We start from the raw sequence: 17,460 nt of genomic DNA, 5'->3' as shown, positions 1-17,460 counted from the left end.
GATATGAATGTGGATATATGGAGGATGAGGAGGCTTTGTACTGGACCGTGGGGTGTTTTGTTCAGTGAATTAGCTTATCTATTGTGGCTTCTCCACTTGCGACCTGTTTTCAAGCCATTTGGGCAGCTGCTTGGGTTCATAGGCAGGGGAGATGGCGGTATTATGTTGCAGGGCCCTTCTGGAGCTTTTGGTCAAAGGGATAGTTCAACCGAGCAGCACCACTGTGACTAGTAATGAATACGACCTAAATATAACTCCTATTATTACTATTAAATATTAAATTCAACTATAATTAGCCACTGATGTTAATGTTGCTGACAACACATTGTGATGGAGGTTTGGTGGGGCAAGAGAGAGAGAGGCCACTGGGTGGTTAGGTACTTGCCCTGTCCTCCAGAGGGAACACACGCCCACACTCCACTTATCACAATCCAGGATAACAGCAGTAGGCAGAACGTACAGGCTACAACCTAGAGCTAACCACCATGCGCGCATACCTGTTGGCATCTCTACTTTCTCTCGTGTATGAGTATTAACATTGCAGTGTGCATGCCCCTGATCTAAGGCACTTAGAAAGTGCAAAGTGACTGTCACAGTGTTAACAAGCATAGCCACCGATTAGCATTATTCAATTATACAGAAAAGTGCTGCCAATAGAATAGGACAAAAAAATGAACCTATTGGCACCATGCTGCCTAATGCCAGGCGTGGCCTAGAGGGGTATAAAGCCCCCAAGCATTGAGCTGTGGAGCAGTGGAAGAACTGTGCTCTCTGGCATAATGGTGGTGCTCCATCCAACACTTCTGGGACAAGCTGGGGAGTTCGGGGTGAGGATCTCACTAATGCTTTTGTTGCTGAATGCAGTCAAATCGTCACAGCAATGCTCCAAACTCTAGTGGAAAGCCTTTCCTGGAGAGTAGAGACAGTTACTCCGACAAAAGCAGGGTAGAAACAGGGAATGAGCAGGTGTCCCAATACTTTTGTCCCTGTGGTGTATTCAGAGAGGGGTTTTATTCACTGACAGCCATACAAAGGAACCAGTGGTAGATGGAACAGTTTGACCCATTGTGGCTATTTTATGCGACTAGAGGCTGATTAGCATGTCATTTGCATATTACTAATCTTTGGCTATCTGGTTTCATCATTTATGGCTAGTCAGCGTTAGCTTTCTCTGGCTATACTCTTCCTGAGCTGGAAGATGGACCATTAGAGCAGTTTAGCAGCTCGAGGCACAGAGCAGAACAGCGTGGCACAGAAAGGCCCGGCTTGGTGTACAGTACAGCTCAGTAGTTACGTAATAACATGGAAGCACGGACAGAGAGAGAGAGAGGGGTGGGGAGAGCGAGCAGTTACTAGTCATGTGAAGGTACGCTAGTAACAGCAGGGCTATTGCTACAGCTGTCAGTGGCTTCCTCCATATGATGGTTTTGGAAGGGGCTTCGTTGTTTTTGGAAATATTTGGCATTTGGCATTTCTCCAGATGTGTGGAGTAGATCTCTGAGCGTGTGTGAGCCCTGCCAGAACGTCTCTGCAGGACGCAAAGATAAATATGCACATTTTAGGACACAGTTTCCATTTATTCGCTAAATTGAACATAAATACTCGAATGTACTGTACACTCTATAGGGCTCTGGGAAGTGCCACCATCTGTCGCCCGAGAGTCATTGTTTGGCAAAGCTTCTTGTGCAGGAAGCCCCCCTGGGGGTGGTTGAGTGGCCACAGAAAGGTCATCTTCTGCGTGCTTTTGTGTTTCAACACCACAACCATGGCTGCTGCCGTTCCCAGAGGACAAGAGAAAGGGGAGGAGCAGGGGGGGAATAGAGAGCGAAGGGGCTGTGGAGAGTGATTAGAGAAGAGACTGTTGTGGGAGTTTAAAGGAGAAATATGGTGGTGGATCCTCTTGAGCTGATTGAATGTAGGAGGCCTGCTGGAGTGAAGGCTGTGCTGAGCTCAAGGGACTCCTTCAAGGAAATGCTTCAGCCAGCGGCCTAATTCACACAATGTCCCATTCACTTCAGCGTAATCAATCCACCAGGACATGTTTGCATAGGAACTGGAGTCTGGTTTAGCTTGAGGCTAATATAACTTATATTAATGTATGGACAAAAGTTTTGGGACACCTGCTTATTTATTGTTTCAAGGTTATTAAAAAGAGTTGATCCTGCTTATGTTGGCGTAACTGTCTTTACTGCCTGAGGAAAGCTTTCTACTTTCTGCTATTTTGGAGCATTGCTGTGAAGATTTGATTGATTGCATTCAGAGACAAGAACATGTCATGAACAAGATGTTGGATGATCACCACCCCACCTCATCCCCAGCTCTACATCTCATCCCAAAAGTATTGGATGGAGCACCATCCATCATTCCAGAGAACACAGTTCTTCCACTGCTCCACAGCTCAATGCAGGGGCTTTGTACCCCTCTAGCCTACACCTGGCATTAGGCATACTGCCAACGGGTTGATGTTTATCTCCTCCAGAGAGTCCTATTGTATTAGCAATATTTCTCTACAGGGACTAAATAAGCTGTGTGAGTGCATTTACACATCCGTGTGAGCGATGAGTGCCACTCTTTAAAATAGCTGAATGCTGCCATTAGAAGGGGTGTCCACAAATATTTAAACAAGTAGTGTATGTAATGGCAGCTCTTTGGCAGCTGCATGAACCCCTCCACCATGAATGTATTTGCAGCATGTAGTGTATTTATTTTCAAGCAGAAACATTGTCTTGAAGTCTTGAAGTTTTCAAATTTTGACATTCTCAGTATGTCGTGATGAATGGACCAATAGAAATGCCTCAAAATCTTTAAATAATTCGGAATAAGATCTTTTTATTATTGACCTCCATTTTTTGTTGAAGATTTTTGTGAAGAAAAGCAATGATAACTTATTGGAACACCACTCAGCCAAACCATTAGCACCAGTAAAACCATTGCTTAACATTGTCTACAATGGGATATGTTAGCCAGCAGTGATCAGTCAGTTCTTAAGGGTGATGTGTTATAAGCAGGAAAAATGGGCAGGCATAAGAATCTGAGCCACTTTGTCATCTCCTAAGTATCAGGCAGGTGCTGTCTGGTGTTCCTGGGATGCAGTGGTCAGTACCTACCAAAAGCGCTCCAGGAAAGGACAGCCAGTGATCTGGAAACAGGGACATGGGCACCCAAGGCTTGCTGATGCAATCCATGCAGGTCCCACCTCACAACTTAAAGGACCTAAAGGATCTGCTGCTAATGTCTTGGTGCCAGATACCACAGGACAACTCCAGAGGTCTTGTGGAGTTCATTCCTCGAATGGACAAGGGGGACGGATATTAGACAGATCGGTGTATTAGAGCAATATCTTCTTGGCAAACTATTGTAAAACAAGGCCTTGGGCATCCAGCGGTACCTGCTAATCGTGACTAGCTGGGTTGTATGTTAGCAAAAGACGCCAGCTGCATAAGGGCAGCCTCTGTGCAGAGCTGCACACTTCTGACATGTCTACATGTGTTTTTGTGATGTGTAATTACATCATATACTGTACTGCAATTGCATTAGAAGTCCCCTGCGCCTCATTTCTGAACAACACTGAACTGAACGCTGCTCCTCTAATGTGACGTGCAATAGGTTAATGTCTCTCTTTAAGTAGACAGGCTTCTAATGTAATGCCACTGCCCCACAGGGATTAGAAGCTTTTTAATATAGAAAGAAAATCATCAGGCAATAATGCTTCATGTTTCAGTCTGTGCATATGGAATATACCTGATCCAAAAGGGAACCATGCTGTGTGTGCACCTGTATGGAATTTGCTTGTAGGTCAGTGTGGATTACGTTGAATATGAATACGGATATGGACTGTAGCTGTCATGTCCACGCCTCTGTCCTGCGACAAGAAGTTTGGAGACTCAAACTGGTTTTAATACAAAGTGTGGGCTTATACATGAGGCCTAGCCCGTTCTAATCACCTACTACATTACAACCTCTCCACCGAGGTAATCAGCTACGCAACCCCTTAGTCAGTGCTTGGCTGAGTTAAGCCAGAGTTGAGCAGAACACAGCAACCGCTATGGTCAGCTACTGGCTTGACAAGGACCCAGAAGAACAGTATAACACTATGTTCATGGTCCATTCTCTCAACCATCACGTAATCACACCTCACACCTAATGCCTACACCCAGCCCATCCCCCACTGTGTTGCAAGCTCTTCACAGGGGTCTTCAGATTGGCACCTCTTTTTGTTAGGGTTTCACTGCATTAAGCCCACAACACCTCCAGAAGGCTCAACAGTGAAGTGTGGCATCCAGACCCACCCCCCTCCAAGCTCACGTCACAGAATTTTGGCAGATTACTCACAGCTTAACTAATGCTACATTAACATTAACACCAATAATTCTATTTAAGTTCATTAAAGCAGCGCTATGGAGAACTGATATTTTTTGCTCCTTACAGTCAGATTTTGAAACACTCCTAAAGGACACGTTTTTCTGGACGAGCTGGGAGAAACAGATCCATCACTGAAAGTGAAAGAAGCATGTAAACTGAGACAGCAGAGTCATACCACAGCATTTTATACAGTTATTCTTGAGGGTGTTATCCTGCCCGTTTCACCAAAGTTACATAGTTCAGTTAGCAGTATTTCAAGGCCAGAATAGCAATGTCAATGACGCTGTTTTCTCTTTTTCAAGTCAGTGAAGCACTGTTAAAAACTGTTATTTTAAAGTAAAAATGCTACATATTTTTGCTTTAATTAAGCCACTTAATGAATGAAACTACTTGTGATAGCTTAACATATTAAAGATTAAGCAGTAAAAACAATATCACACCTGTAACTGTGCTGTGCTAGAGGTCTCAGGAAGCTTAACAGGCCTAGCTCTCTTCTAATGGGTAAGGACCACTTTTATTTCTATAAAAACTATTTAAATGGTGTTTAAATAAACTTTAAATTGGTAAAGAAACTTTACATCAAGTGAAGATACTTTATATCTTTAAAAAATTTTTTAACTCACTCATCTGTATTACCCAACATGATTTTTTTATAGAATCGCAAGTGGGTTATCTATGGCGCCCCTCAAGGAACCATTTGAGGCACCTTTAATTTTACAAGTGTAAGGGTTGTGATTTTTGGGATCTATTTTGTTAGGAGCCACTGCAGGTCAGAAATTTCAAGTTAAAAATGGAAAATAGGTGTATCATTGCACGTATAATACAAATGCTAAAAATATACATAATAAACACAGTTAAAAAAACAGTTTATTGGAATAATATTAAATCATTTACATGCTCAGTTGTTGGCCAAAAGTAAATTTAGAACATAAAAATACAAAGAAAAAAGAATGTCCTGTTTTTATTGTCTATATTTATTGTCTACATCCAGTCTCCAGTGTGTGTTTAGTGTATTTTTAAATAATCAAATGAAATTGGGCTAAAATGTGAGGTGTGGTGCCCTGAATCAGAATCGGATCGAATCTTTGTATCAGATTGAATCTCTTTTGCACTCTAGGTTATTACAGAAAAGGCTTTTCGTTTATAACACGTTATCTGGTCATTGTCCGCAGCGTCTGCTGTGTGTTTGAGTTCCCCGTGGCCGGCTTGTTTGCTTAGCTTTACTACAGGGGAGGGACCACAGCTGCTTGATTGATGGCAGCGACGTGGATTAGAATGGCCGCTGATTGGCATGCAGTATGGCGAGTTAGTTCCATATGTAAGTAGCGGCCTGCTGCGCCGAGACCCGGACACCTGCATGTGGACGAGTGCCAGGGGGGCGCTTCTGCCGCCTTTTTCTGTGAAGTCAGAGCATGGGCCTGATTGTGAGTCCCGTGAGCCTGAGTGTGTTTACACAGGGTTCTGAGTGCAGGGGTCAGTGACTGCAATGGTGATTGACTCAGTGCTTCTGTAAGCTCCGATCCAGCGCTGCTGAGTGCTAATCCTATAATATCACTGCAGAGAGAGAGCGAGAGAAAGAGAGAGAGAGATAAGGACGAGATTGTGGCCTATTATCAGTTCTTCCAATCTATTGCCAGTGTAGGTTTCTGTGTTTATCACATTGAAATCTGCACTTCCTGCTGATTCTGCATTTCTAAATATAGGTCTGCTGTGTGACAGGATAGTGAAAGGTGCCATAGAATGCATTTATTGAGTATTAAAAGTTTGGGGATTCAGTGTTACAAGCATATTTACCACCCTGTTACTTAGCCTCTGAATGAATCATGCTGATTTTCCTTTGGCGGTTCAATGGTGAATGAGCTCTACATTTATTGGCTGGTTTATGTCACCAAGACGGCCCACACACAAACAGCATAGCCTAGCCTAGCCTAGCTTAGCATATCTAGAATTGTAACGAGCAAAAAATAAAGATACTATTTTTTTTGTAATTATTCCCTAGTCTTACCAGATGCTGTGATTTTAAGCTTTTAGCCTTTTTAGATGTTCCAGAAGCTTCAGCACACCGAATAACCATAGTGGTGCTTGCTCTGGTCACCCATGGCCATTTCAGCCTTACTTTCATTATGCTCCTGAAGTAGTCATAGTGTTTAGCCTTGGAAAGCCTACGCTAGTGGGCTTAGTGTACATTTTGGGGGTCTACATATAATGAGTCAAGACTGTTACATAACAGTTTGGGGGGGAGGGGGGGATTGGCCTGTTTTACAGCTTTGCTTTTTTGAAGGAGAACACAGCGGTGTTTGAGGTTCACAGTATGTTGCTTCCTTGTACCGAACTCTCATTAGTCGACCAGCCTACATTTGCACTCAAGCTAGGAGGCTATGGAAGCTGTTAGCACTGGGACTGCATCATAGACAGTCCCAGACACAACATAGAGAAGGCAACTGCAACTGCACTTGCTGTATAATTGCTTGTCTGGAGCAAACACTGGCTGCTCATCCTGATGATGCTCATGCAATGCAACGCCAAACCTTGCTCACATTCACAGCAGTGGTGGTTTGTTAACATAGAATATCTGAACTGATTTTTGTGTATCTTTGCTATAAGTCTTTGTCTTTGTCTTTTAAGTCTTTGAATTGTAAATACGCAGAATTTAGGATACATTGTTTTTTAGACTTGTTTTGACTGAAAAGCTTGACTGAGCATGTGATTTTGATGGGTTTGAGCACATCTCCGTGCTGATGATGGAAGTTGATATAGGTATCAGGTGACTGGTCCTGTGAGGTTGGATATAGAGGCCTGTAGTAAAACCCCCTTAACACACAATATCATGTCCCTGTGTCTTTTTCGGCTTGCCTGTTTGAATGTATTACTCTAAGAGAGCATATATGTGTGTGTATTGGTGTGCATGTGTTCATAGGGCTGCATAATGTCTCAGTAGTACAGCACTAATCGGAAGAAAGGGGTCAAAGCTGTGTGTAGTGAGTGTATACATTATTCTAGAGGTGGGTAGTAGCTAGGGCTGGGCAATATGGTTAAAACTCTATATCACAATATGCACAGACATTTTTGAGTATACATGATATTACAGACTAAATACATCAGTAGCAACAGATTCCTAAAAACTACTATTCAGATATTCTCCCATACTGAATACAGTGATTTTTATTCAACATCTGCTGCTCCTCATCTAATTAAACCACTCTAATTACACTGTTGGTAATGAAACCTGCAGCTGATCAGTGTTTATTAAGCTCTAACAATATCCTTGATATGCTTAGAAAAGCTTATTGTGTATCATGAGAACAAAATTGATCACAATACGATAAAATATTGTAATATTGCCCAACTCTAGTAGTAGCCCAAGTCTATTACTTCTGAGGTCATTGGTGTCCTCAAAAAGGGATCCTTTAAATATTTCCCACCTTGTGATTTAGATTTAGGTTTAGCTTCTAATTTGTTTTGTGGTGGTGGTCTGATTTCCAGCTTGGTCAGCTCCCACACTGCTTCCCACATAACAAACATGCCATGGCCCAGTTTTATATAGTTCTGGCTATAGTATGGCCCAGATAAGGCCCACATTAGAAATGCCTTTCACAGGGTTGGTTGTGGAGTTCAAATGCCATGACAGAAATGTCTATGCTACAATTGGGCTGATTTTGGCCCATAGTACACTGGCCCATCACTGACCCCTAAGTGCCTTAACTGGGCTGTATTTGGACCAGAAGTCTCTGCTATCTGGGTTGCCTGTTGCTCAGTTTCTTATTCTGGAGCTATAGCATTGTACTTTGTACCACAAAGATCACGAGAAAGGACAATAGCTCCTAACAAGCTTCATTTACTTTGCTGCTGGATAGGCTAAGATGTTCTTCTGCAGTTCTCTGTGTGTATGTTTGTGTGTGTGTGTGTGTGTGTGTGACAGACTGACCCAGTACAGTTGAAAGGCTATCTGTACACGGGGTTACATGCTCAAGCAGTTGGAGTCAGGGCCTCAGTGAAACACACTTTCTCAGTATCAGGTGGACGGCTGGCTGAACGTACAGTCACAAAGACACATTGACACACACAGACACACACACATTTAACATGTTAAACTAAGGATTTAACACGTACATGTCTAGACATCACAACATCACTGTCATATCATTCCATTTTTTTTAGGGACACAGTGTTCAAACTAAGGCCAGAGGTAAAATTACAGAGGAGGGAATGTGACAGGCAGGCTTAGACACACACACACTTATTATTGCACTTATTAGCCTAAAGCATATCCTGTAGGGCCTTGCCCTGCTCTGACCCCAGGCATGTCCTATAGATGGCACTATCGTGGGCGCTGATGGTACGCTTTCCGCAACCATGCTGAGCGCTCGTCTGGCTGGGGCAGGACTGACACACTGGCAGCTCTAATTGCAGAGTAATTATGCCCTGTGCAGCCGTGCTGGCTTGAGCTTGGCATTATGTAACGGGACTGTTTTTGTTTTTTTCTCTCTCTGTGTCCTCCTGGCGGATGGCTTAGTGGGTTGGCAGAGAGAAAGAGAGAGAGATAGAGAGAGAAATGACCCACTGTAACAGAGACACACAGCACTCTTATGTTACTGCCTGAAAGGGAGTTACACCAATCTCACTAAAAGGCTGTGTGTTAACCTCCGCTTTTAGCCTGCTCTGTGATCTGATACGTGTTACGTGGTGCTCATAATCAAGGATTTACTACGACTGGCTGTTTGCAGAAGTGGATTACAGGCGAGAGAATATGACTGGCAGGCTTTTAAGGCAGGTTTAATTAGAGGGAGCGGACGTTTATAAATGGCTTTCATGTGGGCTGTCTTTCATCCCTTAGCTTTGATAAAGCGCAGCCCTTAGATTTGACCATTGCTTAGTCATATGTGCAGTATATAGGTCGTTAACAGTGATTGTAGTATTGGGCTTCGCAGTACTTCACACAAGTGGACCTTCCAGCAATGGCTACATTGTTTGTATGTTTATGTGTTGTAAGACACCTTATCAGTCACAGATGTTCTATATATATATGGAGCTATTAGTAGTCTACTGGCTGCTTCTGGACCTGCCACAGCTCTGGTCATGAAGATGATGATTAGGGTGATGGTGACATAGGGGGATGTGTGCTTGAAGGAGGGGAAAATGTGATGACTCAGGTTTCCCTGTTTGGCCATCACATTAGCATGGGTTATCTCACGCTGGCCTGTTATGGACGGAGAGAGGGAGCGGTTGTGCTTGAAAAGCATTTTAATGCTGTAGAGAAATAATTATCATTATCTGACCATTTTTTGGATTTAATTTACTTTATCACAATATTATGGGTAGGGATTGCCCGATTACAGCTATGGGGAAACTGGACGGGTTCGGATAGGGGGAGAGGGATGTCCAGTATGTTCAGTATGACTTAATAGAGAGCCCCAGCCTTTACCCTCTTCACTTTGTCCCAGATGTAGCTGACCAACAAAGACATGTTTGGTGTCCATTTTTCTTATGCAGTTTTACTGGAGCAAAAGGCCAACGTACTTAACAAGTAATCCCAATGTGGAGCCTGTATGGCTAGCCCAACTGGGAACCAAAATGTTTTGTCCATGGGTTCCCGCCTATGGATGCTCACCAAGGTCAAGAATAGGATCAGGAAGGGTTGTCGCAAACATGGGCCCCATCTAGGTTGGACACGGCACATGAAGCCTTGGTGAGATTAAGGTGGGCTGTAATCATGGGGCCCATTTGGGAAGCCCATCTGGGTCCCAGTAACAACACATGTACAAACCCACTCAAACCCATGCCCACTTGGAATCCACCTAGCCCACATACCACCCACATGAGCGTGTGGGGGGTGGAATGAGAGCTAAAAGACTTGTTTATGAGGTTTATGACATGGTATGTGTGTCATACATTGTCAGAAACCACATAACACAACATACCCAAGACCCATTATGGTCCCACGCTGTACCCACGTAATACCCATTATTATTCCCATGAGGGCTGTTGCTTGAGGGGTCCCTGTGGAAACTAAGGACAAAATTAGATCCAAAAAATTACCACCATACCATATTATATATGACTCCTTAGCCCAGTTTGCCGGTAAGGGTCCCAGTCTGTGCCTATACTGGCCCTATATAAAACCCACTTGGTCTCCAAATGAAGGACCAATATAAACCCCTTATTTGTGACCCGCTGTTGCACCACGTGGTACCCACTTGGGTTCATGACCCACATAGACTGCTGCTCAAGGCACCCACATGGAAACTGAGGGCAAAATAAGACGGGTCCAAAACGGGTTACCATGGTGGGGTCCCTTTAAATAGCCCATCATAAACCCACATGGGGCCCATATGAATATGTTGGATGGGAAGCAAGGTCTAGTTTAATAATTGTACACCTTAACATTATTTGAGGTGAGTGTGTGATGATTTACGTTGACCATATTTAGTTTGTGTGATGCAACAGGGTGATGCTAACAGGTCTTCTATTAAGTTTAGAGACATTAGCCTTCAGAACATACCTAATAAATCAAACCTCAGCCACCAAACATGTCTTAGCTGATTGATTACATGGAGTTATGTAATGACTAAAAGTTTGGGAGAAGGACCACGCTTAAACTCCTCCTCTCCATTACTACATTTACGGCATTTAGCTGACGCTCTTATCCAGAGCGACATACAAGGTTATTCATATCACAGAGGTTTGGCCAATGTAGTGTTAGGAGTCTTGTCCAAGGACTCTTATTGGTGTAGTGCAGCATAGTCACCCAGACCGGGAATTGAACCCTGGTCCCCCACATGGTGTTGTAGCTCAGTGGCAGGTAGTGGTGTTATCTGTTGCACCACACCAACCACAACGCACTACGCACTATTAAACCACTCCTCCACCTTCTCCTTCTCGTGATTAAAAAAAGTTGCACCCCACCACCTCCCCTGCTCCTCCTAATGGTCCAGTAAAGTTCACCCTCTGCCTGGCAAGGGGGGTCTGGCTTCGGGTCCCATCAGCTCGAAGACCCACAGAACTTCAGCCCAAATTTCTTACATTGTCCGCACTTCGCAAAAATTGGATTATGGAAAAAAGGCTTCATTATGGATGCTACTACTGTTTTTAGCTGAGCAACACAATCTTGGCCATTTATATAGATAACAGTGTGTCAAACAGTGTCAGAAACCACATAAGCAAGTATATTTGAGATAATGTAACACCTCAACTTTGTTTGAGGCAGGTATGTGATGGTTTAGGTAGACCCTGTGTGATGCTAAAGGGTGATGCTAACAGTAAACTTCTTAGCTGCATTGGCGTCCAGAACAACATTAAAGAGGCAGCCCCCAGCCTCCAAACATGTTTTGGCTGATTGATGAGTTTTCCGCCTGCTGAGAATGATCTTCATGCCTCATGTCTTCTACTGTTTATCTGCAAGCGTCCACCAATCCTGACTAAGCGTGTGCTGCCTGTGCCAGTGAGGATCCCTCTACTGTGTTTGAATTATACATGACCATCATAATTTGCACTTGGCCTAACAGTCAGTGTCTTTTTCCTTTGCTAAACCCAGCGATCCCTAACTTGGGTCAGCGTGCTTTGTGTTCCTTGCGTCCATTAGAGGGCAGTGCCTGTCCACTTCGCTAGACTGAGTGTTCCAGCTGCTCACAATGTGTGAAGTGAAGGGACAGAGATGACGGCATGGACGCTCCCCTCTGAATCATACGTGCTAACACTGCTGTGTCCAGCTGATGGTGTCATCTTGCAGGAGATAACATACTAGCGTGCTAGTTTTCATTTCTGGTGTCAGCTAGCGCATCTTCACTCGAAGCTCAGATGGTGGGTCCACTCTGCGGCGTTCACTGCTTTTCTTGGAGCACGGCGTTTTCAGAAGGCTGAGGAGCTTTCAGGCGGTTGAGGAGCTCTGATCAGGGCATTTTCTCATTGGCACCATGTTGGCGTTCTCCACGTTGGCTTCTGAAATGATGTGAGGGAACTTGTTTGAACTCTTTTTTTTCCTAGCTGGGCTTTTCTTGAATGAAGTGTTTTTATTGGCAGTGCTCTCTTTAATGTTTCATTAAGATAATTAATATATTCTGCCGAGTAATGCTGGTGTTGGACTGTAACTTAAGGCTCTCTGGCTTGGAGTTCCTTGGCAAGGAGTGGACTCTTGGCTCGGCATTTGTAAGACAGCAGTGTCTTCTATTGAGAAGGAGTGATGTGTGGTTTAAAATGTGATAGTCAGTGTTTATGCAGTGTGTAGAGTATGGCTGTCATGATTATATTAATAATCCACCAATTACTTAGTTGATTAATCAAATAATAAAAATAATAAAAAGCCCAAGAAGCTGTAAAAAGGGGGGTCATCTCTTCTAATGAATGCATTCAGCTACTTTACATTGCACCCATTGCTGACACAGATGTGCAAATGCACACACAAACACAGCTTGTCTAGTCCCTGTACAAAAGGATTGCCAATAATATAGGACTCTCTGGAGCAGATAAACATGAACCCATGCCTAATGTCCAATGCGTTGGCTAGAGGGGTATAAAGCCCCCAGCATTGAGCTGTGGAGCACTGGAACTGTGTTCTCTCGAATGATGGATGGTGCTCCATCCAGTACTTTTGGGATGAGTTGGGGAGTTGAGGTGAGGTGGATGAGGTGGGCTAGTGCTCATCCAATATCCTGACCTTACTAACATTCTCTTCACTGAATGCAATCAAATCTTCACAGCAAATCTCCAGAATCTATTAGAAAGCCTTTTCCCTGGATGGTAGAGACAGATTCTCAACAAAAGAAGGATCATTTTTAATACCCTTGATTTCAGAAATAACAATGAATGAGTAGGTGTCCCAATACTTTTGTCCATATAGTGTAGATTCATGGTGAAGGGGTATGTGCTGGGTGTTCTAAGACAAGATAGTTCCAGGAACACTCAGAAGACGCATGTAGGTTCAGTAGGTATTTTGTAGAGTAAAAAAATGACTTCAATTGTTTTGTTGACCTTGTGACTCTTGGTTTCTGTCACTACTAATGGGAAGAGATCTGAGAAGGTCAGTTTGCATAGAATTGGTTGTTCTTATCAGGATGTATTTATTTCTTTAATAGAGACCAGTATAAAAATATAGGTTATGCATTATCATCATAAAAATTAACTAATCGTCAACTAATCGCAAAAGTTTGAATCTTGTAATCGTGACAGCCCTAGTGTAAGGGCTGTAAGTTTAGCTGCTTGGTGGATGTGTGTTTTTGCAGAGGATGAGCTACATTTATATCCCTGGTCTTGATTTCATTTTTGTGTTCTTAATTGTGTGTTCAATTTATTTTATTATTAATAATTTTTCTTTTATTTTTATTATAATTTTTTTTAACTATAACTAATTAGTCATCTTTTATGTTTTGCATGTTGGACTGATCTGTTTCTGTCTTTTTTATGTGTGTATTGTAATGCGTGTATTTTTTTTGCTGAAGTCCTCATTATTACATTTCTGCAATTAATTTTATGTTACATTTGTTTAATATACGCTTATGTTCTGTGTTTATGTTTAATTTAAAGGTATGCCTCACTGGATTTCAACCTGATCGTTGTATGCTCTGTATCTGTCGCACTGTTACCACAGACAATCATTTGACATGTTGTCCTGTTCAAAGAAGAGACTCCAAACACACCTTTCATAGACGATATTGGGCAGATGCTGAATTACACCAGTAAATCCCTTCACAGTTCATCGAAATACGATATAGTTTCTTATACAGTAAAAATGAGGAGTCGTGGTAAATGTGCCTCATGTTAACATGTTAAAGTTTGCATTTCAGCTTATTGGAGCATTTAAAGTTTTTTAAGTATACCGTTAATATTTTACACAAAACAAAACTTGCATTTAATTTTCATTTGTAGTGCTAATATAGCAAGTTTTCCATCCAGTTTTTTATGCTGGGACAAAGTGGAAAATATATCATTTAATATTTTTGTATAATTTAATAAACATTGACATTTCAAACCTTAAGTAGCTATCAGTTGCTGATGACTGAAGAAACAACTGGCCCTATGGCTTGTTCTATATTTATTTGTATAATGCAGCTTTACAGTAATCTAGTAAGAGGACAAAAGATCAACAAAACATAAAACATAAAAAATATAACGATGATGATAAAATGATGTTATCAGCAGCGTCCGGCCAAAAATCACCAGACGTTTCGGTCAAGAATTGACCACTTACACCAGATGTAGGTTATCACCCAAGACGAGTTTGCTTCTTTAGTTTTACACTAGAGCTACAAGGCTACTGTAGCTAACGGGTAATGGAAATGACTGCCTAGTCTGTAGCGCTTAATATTGTAATACTATCCCAGTAATAATAATAATAATAATAATAATAATAATAATAATAATCACAGAAACGTAACACAAACATCGCACTTAGCTGAAATTGGTTGTGCTTATTGGAAATCAAAATTGTGATTGGCTGATTCCACTGTGACTCCTGAAGTATTTTTACTTCTGGATTAATCTACTGTAAAAGGCTGCATTCATCCCAATCAGGAACTCTGAGCTTACCGTAACTTACCAATTTAAAGCATTTATGCAACCCCTGCTGTGTGAGGTTGGGTAAAAATGGACGCTAACAAAGATCTAGCACTTGTTTGGCTGCTGTTGTTGCATAGCAGCTCTTTAAAGCAGCAGTATGTAGAATTTTGTCCTTAAGTAGGTGCGTAAAACATTTGAATGGGAAACCCGACTTATGTTTGCAACAAGCTAACATGCTAACAACAAGCTAAATTGCTGATTCTAATACAATATGAATAATATACACTTAAGTGTGTATATATACGTATATATAAGTATACAATACTTATAGATGCTAATAAGCATGTTTTAAACATTTATTCAGGGAATTCAGCAAATGCCCATTGCCACCTGCTTTAAGCGAGTGCAACGAGTCAATGTGTCTCCTGCTCTTTCCAGCCATGGAGAAGCTCCATGAAATGGTTGGATGTGGTAACCGGACGAATGTTACAGACAGAGCAGCAGTCAGAGACTGGGTTGTCAAACCCTGAAGCGTTCCTTTAACTCCGGCCGTTTCTTTTTGTCTTTCTGTTGTGCTCCCCGCCCCCACTGAGTTGGTCATGTATTTTTATTTTTAGGGTCAAAGAAGATCCAAAGCCTCAGTCAGCGCAGTAAGTATCTCTTTACCCAGAGCGCTCCAGGCTTTGACCCTTCCCTTCTCATTGGTTGGTGTGCTGTGCTATATTTATATTTTTTCTTATCTGTTCATTTCTGTTCATTGTTTATGGTGGCTTCCTCTGTGATTAGCAGTGCTTTCTCCCTCCTCTCTCTCTCTCTTTCTCTCTGGTGATTGGCTGGCTAGAGTTTGTCATTGCTTTCTTTCTTTATTGGCTGTGTTTGAGAGCCGTCGATGGGCACTTGCTTCATCCAGTCGGAGGTGACTGGATGTGTCTGTCCCGCTTTACCTGCTTCTCAGCCCAGTCTGTCAGTTCCAGAGAGATGCTGTGTTTGATCTCTCTCTCTCTCTCTCTCTCTCTCTCTCTCTCTATCTATCTATCTATCTATCTATCTATCTCTCTGTTTCTGTGTATAACATATGGCCGTTCTGTGTGTGGTTGGTTAACACCACCTATGTTCCACTGGCTGCAGCTCTGCCTGCTTCCTCTATAGGGACCGTTCGGCCAAAGATCACATGAATTTTCGGCCAATAATTGACCACTCATCCCAGATTTACTTCATCAGCCAAGACGAGTTTGCTTCTTTAGTTTTGCGCTAGAGCTACAAGGCTACTGTAGCTTACGAGGAATGGAAATGACTGCTTCATCTGTAGCTCTTAATATGGTAAAACTGTCCCTTTAATAAAAATAATAAAAACAATCCCGGACACTTAGCTGTAACTGGTTGTGCTTATTGGAAATCAAAATTGTGATTGGCTGATTCCACTGTGACTCCTGGAGTATTTTGATGGTTATCTACTGTGATCTACTGTGAAATGCAGCATTCATCCCAACCAGGAAATCTGAACTGCATAGCAGCTCTTTAAAGGATCAGTATGTAGATTTTTTTTTTTTAAACTTCCTTAAAAACCTGCAACATTGGGTCATATGTAAGTCCTAAGCCCTGACCACTCCTATAATCATAATATAACTAGAGATGATAAGTAATAATATAGATGTAATAGTAGTGATGGTAATAGTAATAGTAATAGTGGCAAATAGTTAGTGTCCATGTACACTTAAAGGTAGTCGGTAATGAAGGGTGGGCAACGAAGTGCCTGATCGTGACACATTCTGAAATGCAGAATCCAAAGCTGGTCTGAAACATGGCTCTGCACTGCTCTTCTAGGACTGTCTGGTGCGTTTGCAATCCCAGATATATGGTGAACATTGTTGGAATGGCACAGAGAGGGCCACTGCTAGTTCTGCCCGGCGTCTCTGAGCTGCAAAGGGCTGTAACCAGCTATAAAAAGACTGCAAAGGGCTGTATAGCATGAAGATGATTCTGCTAAAAGCAAAGACGGAGTTTTGCTTGTTCCGATGTTGCTCATAATCACGGTAGCCTATGCCATCAAAAGTTTCTTTGCATAGCTCTTTAAAGCAGCATTATGTAGAATGCTGTCCTTAAAACAGCTTTAAAAGCATGGTGATGCTCCACTGACCTTTCATAAGAAATGAAACATTGCAAGATTGGGTCGTATGTAAGTCCTAAGCCCTGGCCCCACATTTTTTCCCGTCTGTTTCCACACGAGAACGCTAAAACAACTGTAAAACGGTCATGAGATCACTCCAGCCCAGGAGGGGGCACTAAGACCCTACACAGTTTGATGTGAAAGTAATCAAATAAGCAAGCGCACCGGTCAGAACCGACCTACATACAACTTAACTCAAACTCACACAAACTCAAAACCTGCTTTGTTGATGTTTTGTGGCCTTTTCCAAATTCCTTCGCCGGACGTTCTGTTACCATGTAAATAAAAAAGTGCTGGCCTGCTATAATTAACCATCATGATGTCAGCGTTTTAAAAGAGCTGCGTTTTCTCAGTCGCTACAAAACCAAGTTTGCAAACCTCCAGTTTCCAATGACCTAAAAGATCGTCCTCATGTGGACTGGCAGACAGACACTTATCCGGCA

At 42.4% G+C, this 17,460-nt stretch overlaps 1 protein-coding gene across 29 annotated transcripts in view; it reads left to right on the top strand.

Annotated features, from left to right (window-relative positions):
- rims2a (regulating synaptic membrane exocytosis 2a) overlaps window positions 1–17,460 on the top strand; it is a 268,366-nt gene that overhangs the window by 10,153 nt on the left and 240,753 nt on the right. For 6 of the 29 annotated variants that reach the window (XM_072692324.1, XM_072692299.1, XM_072692322.1 and 3 more), the window contains one exon: window positions 15,468–15,500. The exons of the other annotated variants lie outside the window; for them this stretch is intronic. In XM_072692324.1, the coding sequence (XP_072548425.1) occupies window positions 15,468–15,500 (33 nt within the window). The remainder of the gene's footprint in view (window positions 1–15,467; window positions 15,501–17,460) is intronic. 29 annotated transcript variants of the gene reach the window in all.

The sequence above is a fragment of the Salminus brasiliensis genome, chromosome 1 (assembly GCF_030463535.1).
Source record: "Salminus brasiliensis chromosome 1, fSalBra1.hap2, whole genome shotgun sequence".
Lineage (NCBI taxonomy): Eukaryota > Metazoa > Chordata > Actinopteri > Characiformes > Bryconidae > Salminus > Salminus brasiliensis.
Note: the sequence above shows the minus strand (reverse complement) of the source record. Positions and strands in the feature narration are given on the sequence as shown.